Source organism: Pan troglodytes, chromosome 8 (genome assembly GCF_028858775.2).
Source record: "Pan troglodytes isolate AG18354 chromosome 8, NHGRI_mPanTro3-v2.0_pri, whole genome shotgun sequence".
NCBI classification, from domain to species: domain Eukaryota; kingdom Metazoa; phylum Chordata; class Mammalia; order Primates; family Hominidae; genus Pan; species Pan troglodytes.
The window spans coordinates 55892407-55911568 of NC_072406.2; the positions used below are offsets into that span (position 1 = coordinate 55892407).

The 19162-nt window shown below is 38.9% G+C and overlaps 1 protein-coding gene across 6 annotated transcripts in view; it reads left to right on the forward strand.

The window, feature by feature from the left end:
- Window positions 1-459: 459 nt before the first annotated feature.
- Window positions 460-19162, forward strand: part of CSGALNACT2 (chondroitin sulfate N-acetylgalactosaminyltransferase 2) — a 47983-nt gene continuing 29280 nt past the window's right edge. For 4 of the 6 annotated variants that reach the window (XR_010146860.1, XR_001721315.4, XM_016963080.4 and 1 more), the window contains exons 1-2: window positions 466-588; window positions 16597-17510. Coding sequence is in view for 3 of the 6 variants with exons in the window: in XM_016963080.4 (XP_016818569.4) it covers window positions 16850-17510 (661 nt within the window). In the remaining 3 variants the exon portion in view is untranslated. Of the gene's footprint in view, window positions 589-16596; window positions 17511-19162 lie in introns of all 6 variants that reach the window. The other 2 variants (XM_016963076.4, XM_063781700.1) reach the window with 2 other exon arrangements.

Here is a 19162-nt window from a genome sequence, read left to right on the forward strand (position 1 = left end):
GCTTCTCTTTCCACTCACGAAAATCAGTGTGTGAGCTCGAAGCCATTTCCCAGCGTGTCTGCCTCAACTCCCTCATTCAACAGATGAGGAATTCCTCCAGGGAAATGCAGTGATGCGCTCACGGCTGCCGGCGGCCCAGCGCCAAGGGGCGCTCCACAGCCCCGCGGCCCGAAGCCCTCGACTCGGCTGCCACGCAGGCCCCGCGGCCCCGCTCGGACTCCCAGGATCGGCTTCCGGGCGGGACAGCGCTGCAGTCCACGAGTCCGGGCAGGGGCGCCTCCAGGCCGGAGCGGTTTCCTGCCTCGGGCACTCTGCTGTCTCCACAAACGGTTTTTGGAGGCCCACACACGGATACTTTAACACGTCGGTGATGAATCGGTACCCAGCTGCCAGTGGCGGAGCTTCCTGGGCGGGGCCGCGGGCGCGCGGCGGCCTCATTTCCTCGCGCGCGCCGGAAGTGGTGGCCTCTCAGGCGCGGCGGCGCGCCCGGGGGTGGGTGGCTGAGGCGGCGGCGGGCCCAAGGCGTGAGGCGCCGCCCGGGTGTGCCCGCGGCGCAGGAGGCGGCGGAGCGCAGAGCGGGCGAGCGCGGTGAGTACCTGGCCCGGCCTCGCCCGCCAGTCCGCGACTCCCGCCGGCTCCGGCCCGGGCGGTGCGGGCGCCGGGGCTGCGGGCTCCTGTCTGGTCGGGTGGGGTCGCCTAGCGGACCGGTCCTGCGGGGGGCCCTGTCTCTCAGGGATGAGCCTGCCGGAGTCGGCTCCGGTTTTAGGGAAAGCGCGGCCAGAGACGATTGGTTCGCTTGTCAGTGTTGGGCTTTGTTTTGTTTCGTTTTGTTTTTACCTATTCATCACCATCTCTGCTCCTCTCAGTGGATAAACTTTTTAATCAGTGGTGACCTCGTCATCGCGTTAAAATAGTTCTGCCCTCAGCCCCTCTTTATCTGTAGATGGCAGAGCGAGCGCCGGTAAAGATGCTCTGTCGTGGAGGGCTCAGTGGGGCGGAGGAGATGGGGAGCCTCTGGCGTTGTCGGAGAATGCACCTTAAAAATAACTCTACCCTTGAGCAACGCAGGAAGCACGACAGTGATACTTCTGTTTGTGATGATGGTATTGGCGGTATGATAGTTTGATTATACATCTGAAGCTTCTCTTCCTGAGTCCTTGGCTTGTTAAACTTGGAGGCATTTTCTAGCGTGCTTTTGAGATAGATGTGGGATGTCGTGACGTTTCACCGTCATTCAAGGCTCGCGGGAGCAGGGCCTTCATGTCTGGTAATTAATGTTGTTTTTTGAATGTTGTATTAAAATAGTAGCTTCGATCTTGGAAGTAAGAAGCCAAGTATTTTAGGACTGAATGTTAGCGTTCGTTTTGTATTATTGTTCTTGTACCATTTGTTTAAAGTTGTCATGTAACTAAAAGAATGAAAAAAGATGTTGGATTTCCAGTATTTGTGGCTCAGAGGATTTTGGCCTAAATAAACACACTTCCAACCAGTTTAGAAGCTGCATTTTTCTCTTTGTTTTTGTCGAGGCATAAAATACATATGAAATCAATAAGAGCACGAATCTTAATTGTACAGTTCAATGAATTTTTACATACTTATTACCCTGTGGAACCACCAGATATATCAAATTATAACCATAGAACATTTCCATCATCCTGTTTTCCTGTGCTTCTTCCATGTCAGTTATATCCTTGTTTTCCCATCTGTATTCTAACTTCTCTTACCTGCTTTTAGATTTCTGTGTTTTGAGCTTCATGTTAATGGAATCACATAGTATTCTCAGCATATTGTTTGTGGGACACACCCATGCTATTTCATGGTATTGTATTATTACTGTGTAATAGTCTATTGAATAATATGTGACTACTCTTCAGTTGATGGACATTTATGTTCCCAATTTTTGTATATGATGTGTTTTGGATATTAAGAATACTGTGGGCCTGGCGTGGTGGCTCAGGCCTTTTATCCCAGCGCTTGGGGAGGCCGAGGCAGGTGGATCACTTGGTCAGGAGTTCGAGACCAGCCTGGCAAACATGGTGAAACCGCATCTCTACTAAAAATACAAAAATTAGCCAGGCGTGGTGGCGGGCGCCTGTAAGCCCAGCTACTTGGGAGGCTGAGGCGGGAGGTGGAGGTTGCAGTGAGCCGAGATCGTGCCACTGCACTCCAGCCTGGACGACAGAGCCTGACTCGGTCTCAAAAAGAAAAAAAAAAAAAAAAAAGAGTACTGTGGACATTCTTGTAAATTAAATGTCTTGGTGAGCATCTGTATGCATTTCTGTCAGCTATAGAATGACTGAGTCATGGCATAAGCAGAAAATTACCAACATGGAGTCATTACCAACCATACCATTACCAACCAAAGGCAGAAAATTTAACCAACATGGAGTCATCTTTTTTTTAATGTAATAGAATTTGTTATTTTAACTAATATAACATTCAAGGTTGGTTTAAAAAAAGCATAACTATTATGAGTTCAAGACGTAAGTGATTCATTCATTACCATGTTATTATTTACCCTTTGAATTGCACATTTATGACTGTCTTCTGTCGGACTGTCATTGTTTGTTTAACTGTTAGACAAGTCTGTTAGAGCTGGTGAGGATCTGACTCTGAAGTTTAGCATAACATTTACTTAAGAACTGTATTACTCAAGTTAGTGGTTTTTTAGAGGAAATGAAATACCAAAAGGATATGACTGAAAGTGGATTGAAGAATCATGGGACTGCAAGTCAAAGAACTTACATTGTTATTGTCATGCTACACAAGCACTAGGTATAAGTGTAAAATTGAATTATAGGGCTAGTTACAAATGTGAATTCACAGCAGGAGTACAGTGATTTTCATATGGACTGAGATACTACTAGCACATTTATAATGTGAACACACAACAAAAATCACTAAACATTTGTGGGAAATCGGTAGCATCTAAGAGAAGCTTCAGACCAAACAAATACAGAACTAGGCACTGAAGCAGTGGAGCTAATGTAAGACAAAAGAAAGCTTTAAAGTAAGTATTAGTATCTTCAAATTTGTTAAGGTATTATGCCTACTGAACACATACAGGCTGCCATGAAAAAAAGCAATTGATTCTTGAATATTTAAACATGGAAAGTAGGAAAGGGCCAGGTGTGGTGGCTCATGCCTGTAATTCCAACACTTTGGAAGGCCGAGGCAGGAGGATCTCTGGATTCCAGGAGTTTGAGAGCAGCCTAGGCAACATAATGAGACCCTGTCTCTACAAATAATTTTTTTTTTTTGAGACGGAGTCTGGCTCTGTTGCCCAGGCTGGAGTGCAGTGGCGCCATCTCGGCTTACTGCGAGCTCCACCTCCCAGGTTCACGCCATTCTCCTGCCTCAGCCTCCCAAGTAGCTGGGACTACAGGCGCCCGCCACCATGCCCGGCTAATTTTTGTATTTTTAGTAGAGACGGGGTTTCACCATGTTAGCCAGGATAGTCTTGATCTCCTGACCTCATGATCCACCTGCCTCAGCCTCCCAAAGTGTTGGGATTACAGGCGTGAGCCACCGCACCTGGCCACAAATCATTTTTAAAATTAGCAGTATGGTAGTGCACACCTGTCGTCCCAGCTGTTCAGGTAGTGGAGGCTGCCACTGCACTTCAGCCTGGCTGACAGTGAAACTGTCTCAAAAAAAAAAAAAAAAAAAAAAAAAGAAAGTGGGAAAGACTAGCCATGACATGCAAAGTAGATCTAGAAGAGTCAATATACATCTAATAGGAGTTCCAGGAGGCATTAGAAATAGGAAAAGAAGAAATAACCACAGAGATAACAGAGATCCCTAAGGTAGGAGTGTCCAGGCACAGTCTTGGGCAGCCTGAGCCAGGGAGAAATAAGTATCAGAGGACAAAGGACTGGCAAATATAGATCAACCCTTCCCTCTCTGGTCTGTTTCTTTGTCTGTACAGTGGAGACGAACAAGAAGTATGCCTTTTCTGAGAGCTTATGGAAAGATGTGTTAGGTTTGCTGACTGTTCCCCACTCTTCTTCCCTATCAGCTCACAGAAGGGATTGGGGTTGTGTGCCCTTATATGTTGTTTAACCTTTTTATCACATGTATTTATTTTGTGAAATTTTTAAAGTGTAAAAATTTTTTAGAAGTTAAAGCAGGGGTTGCCAGTATGGCTGGCTGCCTGTTTTAGTATAGCCTGTGATCTAAGACTGGCTTTTACACTTTTTATTTTTTTTATTTTGTATTTATTTATTTGCTTATTTATTTATTTATTTTTGAGACAGAGTCTCACTCTGTTGCCCAGGCTGGAGTGCAGTGGCGTGATCTTGGCTCACTGCAACCTCTGTTTCCTGGGTTCAAGTGATTCTCCTGCCTCAGCTTCCTGAGTAGCTGGGATTACAGGTGCATGCCACCATGCCCGGCTAATTTTTAGTAGAGACGGGGTTTCACCGTGTTCCTCAGGCTGGTCTTGAACTCCTGACCTCGTGATCTGCCTGCCTCAGCCTCCCAAAGTGCTGGGATTACACGCGTGAGCCACCGTGCCCAGCCCTATACTTTCTAATGCTTTGGGGAGAAAAAGAAAATAATGCTTCATGACCCATGAAAATTATATGAAGTTCAAATTTCAGTGTCCCTTGGAACACAACTATACTCATTCACTTACATATCGTCTGTGACTGCTTTTGTGCTGCAAAGGCAGAATCAACTGGTTGTGACATTTACTGTCTGACCTAAAATATTTGCTGATTCCTGGTTTAGAGGTCAGAAATGGACTTATGCATATATAGGAATTTTGCTAATGATAAAGATGGCATTTCAAACTAGTGACGAGCATGGATTGCATGGTAAGTGGCAAGAATTAGCTATCTATTTGAGGGAAAAATTACTTTTATTAGGATTACTTCAGGTAGGGAAGCTAAAATCAAGAAATAGGAAAAGATTGATAGATTTGAGTCTATTACCACCACCACCACCACCAACAAAACTTTGCTTAATAGGAAATAATATCTAACACTTACTGAGCACTTATGCTTGTCATGTTTTACTTGAATAAGTGTTATAATTATACTCTAAGGTAGGTTCTGTAATTATTCCCACTTAACAGAGGAGGAAACTGAAGTTTACATATATTATGGAATTTGTCTGTAATGAAGAGTAGAAAACCATGTTGCAGATCTTTGAATTCAGGCCATCTGGCTCCCAAGCCTATTGTGGACAAGACAAACTGAGAAAAAATATTTGCAACATGGTAACACCATTTTGTAGGTATTGTCTACATCAGCACATAAAGATGTACCTAATTCCTTTAAAATATTCTGTTGTATAAATGTCTTCAGTTAATTTAACCTTTCCTCTATTGATGAACATTAAGTTGCTTATAATTTTATTTTGCTGTTACGTGTAACACTCATAAACATCCTATGTATGTGACTTTATATAGTAGTATGGATACCTCTGTAGTATAGAATCAGGAAAGTGGAATTGTGAATTGCTGGATTAAACGGCCTGTGCATTTAAATCAAGTTTGCTCTCCAAAAATGTGTGTGTGTGTGTGTGTGTGTGGAATCATAATAAAGGAATCATAATATCTTGGAAGGAACATTGACTGTTCAGGCAAAACTGCCTCATTTTTGAGAGGAGGCCCTGAGAGGTGAAGTGTTATGCCCAAGATTACATAGCTATTAAGTAGCTGTTACACTTGACTCTTTAACTGGTTTTTGCTGTGCCACAGTTTGGCACATTTTTCTCCTTTGTCTTGCTGAAATCCAGGTACCATGATTATAGTTTTCTCCGGAAACACGCTGTTAAAAGCATCCATTTGATATTACTTGTCCTTGGTACTCAGCACAGTGCCTGACACACAGTAGGTAATCAAGTATTTGTTGAAAAAGTGCTGCTTTCAGATGATCGGTACTTACAGACCACTTATTCAATAACATGTTGACAACCCATGCATCACTGTAATACTTATCAAGTAATCAAGAACTTATCAAGAAATGAAACGTTCTGATCTCCTCCTTCCTAGATATTTACACTTCATAATGCTTTAGTTTTCTGACTGGTTATGTTTTCCAAATAATTGTGTGGCTTTGTTTTTGCTTTATAAAAAATGAACTCAAAATTATAAATTTAGTTTTTGAAAACCTTAATGAGAAATTGTTCTGTGCAGAAAATTTAGGAAGATTATACAGAATATGTTTTATAATACACTCAAATGGATTATATCTTTCAGAGGGCAGCAGATTAGTCTTCCAAGTTAGCTTGACATACTGCATGCAATGTACATGTCCTGGAAATGATGCATAACATTTGTGTTCATAGTACCAAAAATTGTGTATAATCAAGATTGAGTAAAAACTCTTTAAGGGTCTTATTATTATGTAAGGGACCAGTGCTATAGCATTAACTATCTTTAACACTTCTGTTGTCTCCAAGTCACAAGGCAAGGAGAAAAGATATGGTAAGACCTTTAAAGGAATATGTAAATATGTAATACTCTATTTTTGGGGAGATGAGGGGCTTAGTTTTGTTTTTTAAATGCAAATTCATAATCAACAAATCTTTATACTTCAGTAAACAAACTGGAGGGGTTTTTTTGTTGTTGTTTTACAAATGCCTTTTTGGCACTACTACTGAATCTGACTTGGCTTTATTTTTTAAACAGCTTCATTGAGGTATAATTGACATAAAATAAACTACACATATTTAAAGTGTGCAATTTGATAAGTTTTAACATATGTATACACCTGTGAAATCATCACTGCAACCAAAGTAATGAGCAAATCCATTACTCCCAAAAGTTTTTTCATCCCTTTTTATAATTCCTTCCTGGTACCACCTCCCACAGGCAATCATTGACTGATTTACTTTCAGTTAACTACAAATTACCTTGCATTTTCTAAAATTTTATATAAATAGAATCATATAGTAAGTACTTCTGTTGCCTGGCTCCTATTACTCAGAGTAATTGTTGATATTTATCCATGGTGAAGCATGTGTCAGAGTTTATTCCTTTTTATTGCTAAGCAGTGTTCCATTGTGTATCTGTTTTACTACAGTTTGTCCATTCACCTGTTGGTGGACCCTGGGTTGTTTCTGGTTTTGGGCTCTACACATAGAAGCTGCTATGAACATTTGTGTACAGGTTTTGGTATTGTTAAAGTATAAACTGAGGCAGAATAAAATTTTAAAGAGTTTTGTCTGAGCAAACAGCAATTCATGAATCAGACAGCAACAAATCAAAAGTGATTTGGGACTCCACCAAAGGAATGCAAGCGGAAGACTTCTATAGGATGAACAAGGAAGCAAGGCAAAGAAAATATTTGATTAATTATATTTATATCGTTGCCTTGTTTAGTCCATCCTATTGGAAAGTCCCTAGTTATGTAAGTTAGTTGATGGCTTCTAATTGGCATAGCCTAAGTTTGTTTGTTTCTTTTTTTTTTTTTTTTTAAGAGACAGGGCTAGAGTGCTTTGGTGCGATCGTAGCTCACTGCAGCTTTGAACTCCTGGGCTCAAGTGATCCTCCCACCTCAGCCTCTCAAGTAACCAGGACAACATGAACTACAGACATGCACCGCCACGCCTGGCTAATTTTTTAATTTCTTATAGAGGCAAGGTCTCGCTAGCTATATTGCCCAGGCTGATCTCAAATTCTGGCCTCAAGTGATCCTCCTGCTTCAACCTCCCAAGGTGCTTACAGGCATGAGCCACCATGCCCAGCCTGATTTTTCTTTAATATAGGCACAGACAAAAAATAACCAAAGTTTACATTTGCAAACAGCCCAAATTAAGTTTTGCTTCTATTGCTTATATTTGCAAGGTCAAGGTTGTTTTAATGGCTTAACTGGCTTTGTCCAGGGGATTTACAGACCTGGTCTCCATCTTATTTTAATAGTATGAATATGTGCTTTCATTTCTTTTAGGTAAATATCTAGGAATGGAATGGCTGGATCACATGAGTAGGCTTACTCACTTATTAAGAAACTTGGCCTGGACTACATAGCAAGACTCTCTCTCTAAAAAAATATATTTTTTTAATTAGCCAAGTGTATTAGTCAGGGTTCTCTAGAGGGACAGAACTAAGAAGATATATGTATATATGAAAGGGAGTTTATTAAGGAGAATTGACTCACACCATCACAAGGTGAAGTCCCATGGTAGGTCATCAGCAAGTTGAGGAGCAAGGAAGCCAGTGGTGGATCAGTCCGAGTCCCAAAAGTAGGGAAGCTAACAGTGCAGCCTTCAGTCTGTGCAGCCAAAGGCCCAAGAGCCCCTGGAAAACCACTGGTGTAAGTCCAAGAGTCCAAAAGCTAAAGAACTTGGAGTCTGATGTTCTAGGGCAGGAAGCATCCAGCATGGGAGAAAGATGAAGTCCATAAGACTCAGCAAGTCAGCCCTTCCATCTTCTCCTGCCTCCTTTATTCTACCCCCGCTGGCAGCTGATTAGATGGTGCCCAACCAGATTGAGTGTGGGTCTACCCCTCCCAGTCCACTGACTCAAATGTTAATTTCCTTTGGCAACACCCTCACAGACACACCCATGAACAATACTTTGTATCCTTCAGTTCAGTCAAGTTGACACTCAATATTAGCCATCCCACCAGGTGTAGTGGCTCCCACTTGTAGCCCCAGATACTCGGGAAGCTGAGGCAGGAGGATCACTTGAGCCCAGGAGTTAGGCTGCATTGAGCTATAATATGATAGAGGCACTGCGCTACAGCTCTGGTAACAGAGCAAGATCCTGTCTTTTTTTTTTTAATAAGAAAATAATCTAACTTGTTAAGTTCATAACTTATTAACAAAACTATTTTATATTCCCATCAGCAGTGTATGAAAGTTCTAGTCCTTCCACGTTAACAACACTTGGTATGGTCATTCTTTTTAATGTTAGCCATTCTATTTTTAGCCCTTCTGTGTAGTGGTGTCTTATTATGGTTTGATTTGCATTTCCCTAATGACTAACAATGTTGAGCATCTTTTTCAAGTGTTTATTTGAAGGGTTCAGGCCTTTCCCCACATTTTAATTGAGTTGTGTTTGTTATTATTTCATTTTGATCATTTTAAAATATATTCTTGGTACAAGTCCTTTATAAGACGCATGCTTTGCCCATATTTTCTCCAGGTCCATCACTTGTCTTCTCATTCTCTTAACAATGTCTTTGAAAGAGCACAGATTGCTAATTTTGATGAAATTCAATTTATCATTTATGCTATTGAATATCATATCTAAGAAATCTTTGCCTAACTCAGAGTGACAAAGATTTTATCCTATGCTTGTTTTTGGTTTTTTTCCATTTAGGTCTATGATTCACCTTGAATTACATGCTAGTGGATGTGGAGTGGTATCTAATTGTGCTTTTGATTTGCATTTCCTTTTTGGCTAATGGTGTTGAGCATCTTTTCATGTATTTATATAGGCCATTTATATATCTTCTTTAGAGAAATGTCTGTTCAGATCTTTTGCTTGTCGAGTTATCTTTTTTTTTTTTTTTTTTTTTGCTTTTTAAAGTAAGACAGACAAATGATTTACAAATGTTCTCTAATTGTATGGGTTATTTCTTCACTTTCTTGATGATGTCCTTTGCAACACAAGTTTTTTTATTTTGATGAGGTCCAGTTAATATTTGTTTTGTCTTTGGTGTCATATCTAAGAAGCTGTTGCCTGATCCAAGGTCACAAATATTTATACATAGGTTTTGTTCTAAGAGTTTTCTAGTTTTGACTCTTACATTCAGATATTTGACCCATTTTGAGATAATTTTTGAATGTGGTGTGAAGTAGGAGTCTAGTTTCATTCTTTTGCCTGTAAATATCCAGTTGTCCCAGTACTATTTATTGAAAAAACTATTCTTTCTCCCATTGAACTGCCTTGCTACTCTTGTTGAAAATCAACTAACCATAAATGTGACGATTTATTTTTGGGCTTTAAGTTCCATTCCATTGACTATATGTCTATTTTTATGCCATACCACATTGTCTTAATTACCTGGGGCTCTGTAGTAATTTTTGGAATTGGGAAGTGTTTTCCTCCAATTTCATTTTTCTTGTTCAATATTATTTGGGTTATTCTGGGTTTCTTGAATTTGTATAAATTTTAAGATCAGCTTGCCAATTTCTACAAGAAGTCCACTGGGATTCTTGAAGAGGATTGTGTTTAGTCTGTACATTAATTGGGGAATATTACCATTTTAGCAATATTAAGCCTTCCAATCATGAGTGTGGTGTCTTTCTGTTTATTTAAATCTTAACTTTCTTCCAACAATGTTTTGTAGTTTCTATGAATACAAGTCTTGCAGTTCTTTTGTTAACATTATTCCTATTTTATTCTTTTTGATGCCATATTGTATACAGGATTGTTTTTTTAATTTCATTTTCAGATTGCTTGTTGCTAATGTAGAGAAATACAATTGATTTTTGTATATCGATATTGTATCCTACAACTGGCTGAACTCATTTATTAGTTATAATAGATTTTTAGTGAATTCCTTAGGATTTTCTGCATACAGATCATGTCATCTGCAAATAAAGATAGTTTTACTTCTTCCTTTTCAATCTGGATGCCTTTTATTTCATTTTCTTGCCTAATTGCCTTGGCTACAACCTCCTCTAGTACAATATAAATAGAAGTGACAAGAACAGACATCCTTGTCTTATTCCTGATCTTGGGGGAAGGCATGCAGTCTTTCATCATTAAATACAATGTTAGCTATGGGTTTTTTGTAGGTCCCTTTTCTTAGATTAGGAAGGTGTCTTCTAGTTTATTGAATGGTATTTGGTTTGGTTTGGTTTGGTTTTTTGAGATGGAGTCTCCCTTTGTCGCCCAGGCTGCAGTGCAGTGACGTGATCTCGGCTCACTGCAACCTTCGCTTCCCAGGTCCATGTGATTCTCCTAACTCAGCCTCCTGAGTAGCTGGGACTGCAGGTGCATGCCACCACCACACCCGGCTAATTTTTTGTATTTTTAGTAGAGGCGGGGTTTCATTGTGCTAGCCAGGATGGTCTCTATCTCCTGACCTCGTGGGATCCGCCCACCTCGGCCTTCCAAAGTGCTGGAATTACAGGTGTGAGCCACCGCACCCAGCCCCTATTGAATGGTTTTTATTAGGAAATGGTGTTGGATTTTGTCAAATGCTTTTTCCATGTCTGTTGAGATGATCAAGTGAATTTTGTCTTCTATTGATATGGTATATTGCATTAATTGATTTTCAGATGTTAAACCAACCTTGCAGTCCTGGGATAAATCTTATTTGGCCATGATGTATGATTCCTCTTATATATTGCTGGGTTCGTTTTGCTAGTATTTTGTTGAGGATTTTTGTATTTATATTCATATAGGATATTGGCCTATGGTTTTCTTTTAATGTCTGGATTTGGTAGCAGGATGATACTGACCTTATAGAATGCTTCCTCTTCTATTTTTTGGAAGAGTCTGTGAAGATAATTCTTATTTAATAATAATAATTCTTATTTAAATGTTTGCTAGGCTGGGCGTGGTAGCTCACGCCTGTGATCCCAGCACTTTTCGAGGCTGAGGCGGGTGGATCACCTGAGGTCGAGAGTTCAAGACCAGCCTGACCAACATGGAGAAACCCCATCTCTACTAAAAATACAGAATTAGCCAGGCGTGGTGGTGCATGCCTGTAATCCCAGCTACTCGGCAAGCTGAGGCAGGAGAATCCCTTGAACGTGGGAGGCGGAGGTTGCGGTGAGCTGAGATCGCGCCATTGCACTCCAGCCTGGGCAACAAGAGCGAAACTCTGTCTCAAAAAAATAATAGTAATAATAAATAAATGTTTGGTACATTCCACCAGTGAAGCCTCTTGGCCTGGACTTTTCATTGTGGGTAGTTTTTTTATTATTATTAATTCAATCTTTTGTCATATAAGTCTATTCATATCTGGTATTTCTTCTTAAATCAGTTTTGTTAGTTTCTATCTTTCTAGGATTTTGTCCATTTTATTCAGTTATCTTTTGAAGAGATTTAGATAATAATGAGCAAAAATCTTAGTTACCAATGTCGTTAACATTAATGATGTTTTTCATTGCTTTGTATAAATCCATATTCCTTTCTGGTATTATGTTCCTCTGCCTAAAAGACTTACAGTACAGGTATGATGGTGATGAATTCCTTTAGCTTTTTATGTAGAGAAAGTATTTTGCCTTTTTCAAAGATAATTTTTCTGGGTATAGAATTGTAGGCTGGCATATTTTTCTTTTTAGTTCTTTAAAGATCATTGTTCCACTGTCTAATTACTTTCAGTTTTCAAAGAGTAATCTGTCATTATTATCTTTTGTTCCTTGTATGTGATGTGCATTTTTCATGTGGCCAGTTTAAAGATTTTCTCTTTACATTGGATTTGAGCAATTTGATTATCATGTACCTTGCTATAATTTTCTTTATGGCTATTTGGGATTGGTTGAGCTTCTTATGTGTGTTTATAGTTTCCATCAAATTTGGGAAATTTTCAGCCTTATTTGTTTAAGTATTTCTCCTGACTCCTTCCCCCTTCTTTGGGGGACTCCAGTTACATGTATATTAGGCTGTTTGAAGTTGTCACAGAGCTTATTAATGCTTTGTTTATATTTTTGATTCTTTTTTCTTTCTGTATGTTGCATAGTTTCTGTTGCTACATCTCTAGTTTACTAATATTTTCTTCTAAAATATCTAATCTGCCATTAATCCCATTCAGTGTATTTTTCATCTCAGACACTGAAATTTTCATCTCCTGAAGTTTAACTTGGATCTCTTTTATGTCATTCATACCTCTACTTAAATTTTTGAACATAAACATCATTTTAAAAATACAGTTATGATAGCTGTTTTGGTGTCCTTTTTCTGCAGATTCCCACATCTGTCAGTTCTAATCATTGGTCAGTTTTAATTGTTGATTTTTTTCATTATGGATCATATTTTTTTATACCTGGTAATTTTTGTTGAGATGCCAGATATTGTGAATTTTATTTTGTTGAGTACTGGATATTTCTGTATTCTTATAAATATTCTTAAGGCTTGTTGTGCTATTACTTGGAAATAATGTGATCCTTTCAAGTCTTGCTTTTAAGATGTATTGGCAGGATTAGTGCCATGTTTAGTCTAGAGCTAATTATTTCCCACTACTGAGACAAGATTTTTTTGAGTGCTCTACGGAGTGCCCTGGGAATTTTGAGGTTTTCCAGTCTGTCTGTTGGGAACATGCACTAATCCTGGCCCTGTATGAATGCTGGGTTCTGTGTCCTCTAATTTTGTGTGTGGTCCTTTCCTTAGCCCGTTAGTTGCCTCATAAGCCTTTACTTATCAGTGCTCTGCCAAATACCCATGGGATATCCTATTCAGATTTCTGGAGTTCTCTCTGTGTGCAGCTGTATCCACTCTGGTACTATATGCTTTAATCCTAGATACCTTGGTCTCTTCAGACTATGAGCTGCATCCCATGAACTCAGGGAATCTGCTGGGCTCTGCTTAGGTTCCCCTCCTTGTGTGGCTCAGAAACTAAGGCAGTAAGCTGGCAACCACTTGTTTCTTGTTTCTCTGGGGATCACTGTCCTTTGTTACCTGATGTTAAATATCTTGAAAATCATTGTTTCATATTTTGGGTTTGTTGGCAGGAAAAGTTGTTTGTTTGTTTTTGGTTGTTTCAAGACAACCAAAGAGAGCAAATCTGAGAGTAAATCTGGCCCATTACTTCATCTTGGTTGTAAAAGGAAGTCAGTTTTTTAAGCAGTTTTAGAGAGTTAGAATTGATGGCTTGTAAGGTTTCTTTCAATCCTGAGATCTTTGGCTTCATATTACATACCTTTAACAGCTTATTTTCCCATCTTCACATTATCCTTTTCTCTCCTCAAAACACTTAACTATCTGCATTTGTGCTGAGAAGGCTTGTTGGGATTAACTCTGGGCTGTGAATGAACCGTATTCATGATACAAACACATTTCATAGAATGATGACAATCAAGATGTAACAACAGAAAAATGTTTTCTATAATATTCTTAATATATTTATATGATAGAACAGCTATAATGTAATCTTCTAGATTATGGCCAAAGAGTTTCTTTCGGGAACTAGGCAAATAAGATTTTAATTGAAATCTTTCATTTTTAATAACCACAGAATTATGCAACTAACATTTACATTCTGAAGTAATTACAGTATCCTTTCATTTTATTGGAAAATATTCAACTGTAATATTAAGTAGGATATCTCAAAACCTGTATTTCCCTTAAAGGGAAGAGGAAGAAAAATGACCTTAGCTTTAACACTGCCACTGATAATTTCCATTCTATTTTATTGAAAAGTAAACCTTCAGTAGTGACCTATTGTCTGAGTTATAGCTCATAGTCTAAAATACATTGTGTATATAAAGAAAACATATGAGGTACCATATTAATAAAAGATAGTGGTAGTTCTGTTACCCAGTTTCACTTCAGTTTTGAGTATAACATGCTTAAGTATGTATATCTTTATTAATTAAAGTATGTATATCTTTATTATACAAGATTATGTCTCCACATTTTCAGTTCTTTTTCCTAATAAATGGGCTAGTAATAGTTAAAACAGATACCGCTAGGTTTATCTTTTAAATAATGAAATTCAAGTGTTTTCTTATGCTAGGGATTATGGTTTTGAGGTATGGTTAAGTCCTGGAAATAATACTAGTTTTGTATTCTTATTTTTTGATTAGATGGTATTTCTTAAAGCCAACTATTTTTTTCTGTTTTTTTCTACATCACTCAAACAAGATTTATAATCAGTAAGAGAGATGCTGTAATAGTAAAAGACTCCCTTGGCCAGGCGCGGTGGCTAATCCCAGCACTTTGGGAGGCCGAGGCGGGCGGATCACGAGGTCAGGAGATGAGACCACGGTGAAACCCCGTCTCTACTAAAAATACAAAAATTAGCCCGGCGTGGTGGCCGGCGCTTGTAGTCCCAGCTACTCGGGAGGCTGAGGCAGGAGAATAGCGCGAACCCAGGAGGCGGAGCTTGCAGCGAGCCAAGATCGCGCCACTGCACTGCAGCCTGGGCGACAGAGCGAGACTCTGTCTCAAAAAAAAAAAAAAAAAAAGGACTCCCTTGTAGTGAATTAAATTTTTCAAGATACTTGGTTATCATTTCGTTTACTAAAATAATAAATGACTAAGGAGAGTTAAGACCATTATTTGTGGTATATTGGCCATAAGAAGTTTTCTTCTGTCCTATGTTTTATACAGGCATGTTACCAAAAAAAAAAAAAAAAATACGCATTGCAGCATTTGCCACAGAAAGCATCCAGGTTTTTCTACTCATTAAAAAAGTGGCTAGGACTGATAACCTGTAGTGATCTTCCAGGTTTTGCTGCAGTGAGAAAACCATTACTGTTAAAAACCTGCTGTCATATCACATTATCCTTCTCAACAAGCACTTTGTTACAATGGAAGTTCTCTTTGCAGTGGAGGCCTCCTTGCCTCCCTTGTCCTAAGTTAAACCTCTATTTTTAGAGTTAAGAATCATTAAAGACATGGAAGAGTTCGCACAACTGGTTGTGGCATGAACGATAGCATGTAATTTTATAAATGTATAAATGGTTTTTGAATTTTTTTCTCTGCTGATAAGGATGATTAAATTCTTCATGTTTTTTCTTTATATAGACTCCAAACCTTTCTAGACTTGTAAGAAATCTGTTGATGCATAATACAGTGGAAAGAATTATGTGATCTAATGTGCAAATAATCTACGGGAGGACATTGGATATAAAAATGTTTTCTTAATGTGTTTTTCAGATGTCTGTGAGCTTTTGAAGTTGTTCTTTCCCCCACTTAATTTTAAGTCTCCTAGATTGGCTGAGCTGAGCTGTAGAAATTAATGAGGTAGAATGCTTGAGTTGAATAAACTGGAAGAAAATCTCTCTCTCCAGTAAACCGTTATTACTGTAACAGAAACAATTTCTATAAACTCAGTTCCCAAATGGTCATAAGCTTTAGTTGGGAAATGGTGTGGTAATTGAAATACTATGTTAATAAAGAGTTATAGGCAATATAATTTTCAAATAATTAGAGAACAGTAGAATATATGTAATACAGACTATGCTGACGTAATTTTAATGTTTCTTTGATTCAAGTTATAGCTGTGTAGACATACTAGTTAAAAGTATTATACATAATTTATTGTTTTTTAAGGTATTTTAAAAAATTCTCCCAGGCCAGGCTCAGTGGCTCACACCTGTAATCCCAGCACTTTGGGAGGCCAAGACGGGCAGATCACCTGAGGTCAGGACCAGCCTGGCTAACATGGTGAAACCTTGTCTCTACTAAAAATACAAAAATTAGCTGGGAGTGGTAGGCAGATGCCTGTAGTCCCAGCTACTCAGGAAGCTGAGATGGAAGGATCACTTGAACCCAGGAGGCAGAGGTTGCAGTAAGCCAAGATTGTGCCACTGCGTTCCAGCCTGGGTGACAGAGTGAGACTCCATCTCAAAAAAAAAAAAAAAAAAATTCTCCTAGTATTTACTGAATATTCTAAATTATATTAGTACCTCTCATAGTTCTCTGCATGTAGTAGTCACGTAGCTAAGTTTACTGAAGCCACAAACAAATTTGATATCCTTAAGGGAACAAAATTCTGATTGATTCTGATCTGTGTCTTTCAGAAAAATCACTACCAATATAATGGATTTTATATATCAGATTGCTTTATTCTGGATATCATGGTAACAATACAGAAAGTATACATAATTTCCCATTTCTGCAAGTAGTCATGACTGCTGAAGAAAGAAAAACTTAAAGCTACGGCAGAATTATTTTATGGAAATTCTGATTTTGTTTTTAATTTTTGATAACTTTTTACTAAAGGTATGAACACACAAAGAGCTTATTTTGTTAGGCAAATACACATTAATAAGAATGCCTAGAAGAGGACTGATTCTTCACACCCGGACCCACTGGTTGCTGTTGGGCCTTGCTTTGCTCTGCAGTTTGGTATTATTTATGTACCTCCTGGAATGTGCCCCCCAGACTGATGGAAATGCATCTCTTCCTGGTGTTGTTGGGGAAAATTATGGTAAAGAGTATTATCAAGCCCTCCTACAGGAACAAGAAGAACATTATCAGACCAGGGCAACCAGTCTGAAACGCCAAATTGCCCAACTAAAACAAGAATTACAAGAAATGAGTGAGAAGATGAGGTCACTGCAAGAAAGAAGGAATGTAGGGGCTAATGGCATAGGCTATCAGAGCAACAAAGAGCAAGCACCTAGTGATCTTTTAGAGTTTCTTCATTCCCAAATTGACAAAGCTGAAGTTAGCATAGGGGCCAAACTACCCAGTGAGTATGGGGTCATTCCCTTTGAAAGTTTTACCTTAATGAAAGTATTTCAATTGGAAATGGGTCTCACTCGCCATCCTGAAGAAAAGCCAGTTAGAAAAGACAAACGAGATGAATTGGTGGAAGTTATTGAAGCGGGCTTGGAGGTCATTAATAATCCTGATGAAGATAATGAACAAGAAGATGAGGAGGGTCCCCTTGGAGAGAAACTGATATTTAATGAAAATGACTTCGTAGAAGGTAATGTGAAAAATATGTTGGTCAATATTATGTTAGTAAGACAAATGCTAGTATTGTATGCTGGTATTGTATTGTAGTATTGTATTGTAGACAAATGCTAGTATTGTATTGTAGACAAATGCTAGTAATATAAGTCAGTCATTATCCACAGTATTAAAACACTTAAAGTTTTTGCACTTCATTGCACCAAGAATTTTAAGTGGCCTTCTGGAAAAAGGTATGAGATCATAATAAAAATGGAGAATAAGGACTAGGGAAATAGAATAAAACAGCTCTTGTTGCATGTGTATGATTTATATTCCTCACTTACCTGATCTTGGTGTTCTTTTTTATGTTTTTAAAAATGTGTAAACTAAAACTCAAAACTTGAAAACCATTTGATAAAGGAAAGAAAAAATTAGTAGACTCTTAGCTATTTTTCGTATTGGAGGAAGGAGAAGCTCATGTCTGAACAAGGGGTTATACATAGTTTAAAAAGCACATTTGGCATTTGGAAAAGTAAGGAAATACCTGTTTTCCTAATACATATTTCAGAAAGGGTATGGAATTTTTATGTATCAAGATGGGATATGACTCAGAGGTTGAAGAACACTGCTATAAAATTTAAGATACTTATTGATTGATATTAACAGTAATAATTCTAGACCCCTACCCATCTCCTTTACACTCACTGCTAGACATTTAATTGCTGACTTAAACCATTTTAAAAATAAATGTTTCTTGAAAGTTCTCTTTGCTTGATTCTATAAACTGTGTTATCACAGTGGTCCCCAGCCTTTTTGGCACCAGGGACTGGTTTCATGGGTGACAGTTTTTCCATGGGATGGTGAGGATGGTTTTAGGATGAAACTGTTCCACCTCAGATCATCTGGCATTAGTTAGATTCTCATAAAGAGCGTGCAGTGTAGATTCCTTGCATGTGCAGTTCACAACAGAGTTTGCTCTACTTTGAGAATCCAGTGCAGCCACTGATCCGACAGGAGGCGGAGCTCAGGCGGTAATGCTTGCCAGGCTCCCATCACTCACCTCTTGCTGTGCCGCCTAGTTCCCAACAGGCCACGGACCAGTAGCGGTCTGTGGCCTGGGGGTTAGGGACCCCTCGTATAGCACATGTAGACTTTTTGACTCCAAATCATCATGGCCATCACTTGCTGCACTGTAGCATTATTATAATACACTGAGGCCTTTGGAGGCCATCAGGGAGGGCATTATGCTTTGCAGTGGCATTGCAGCTGCCTTTCCTTGTGGCCTCCTCTTTTTTCTGCTGTCACTTCCTGCCATTTTTGATGGATTATTTTTCTCAAAACTCTTCTGATTTTTCTGCAAGCTCAGCTTTTTGTCTTCTCCCTGTATGTTTGTAGCTTATGGCAGAATTGGAAGCTGCGGAGGAAATAAGATAACTAAGTAACATGCGTAAAATGTCCTCACATCAGCTCTACCTAAAAAGAAAGGGAGCTGTGCCAGTTTTATATTCTGCAGCTCCTGCTTTTGTCTTATAACTCTCCTTGGATTCTGATACTTCAGGATTTTTCTCTAAATGGAACATATTCTGTTCCTCACTTTTCCTCTACTGTGCCACTGTCTGCCCACTGCAGGGAGAATAATTACTAATAATTAGTAATGACAACTAATTCCTATCCCTCTTCTAAACT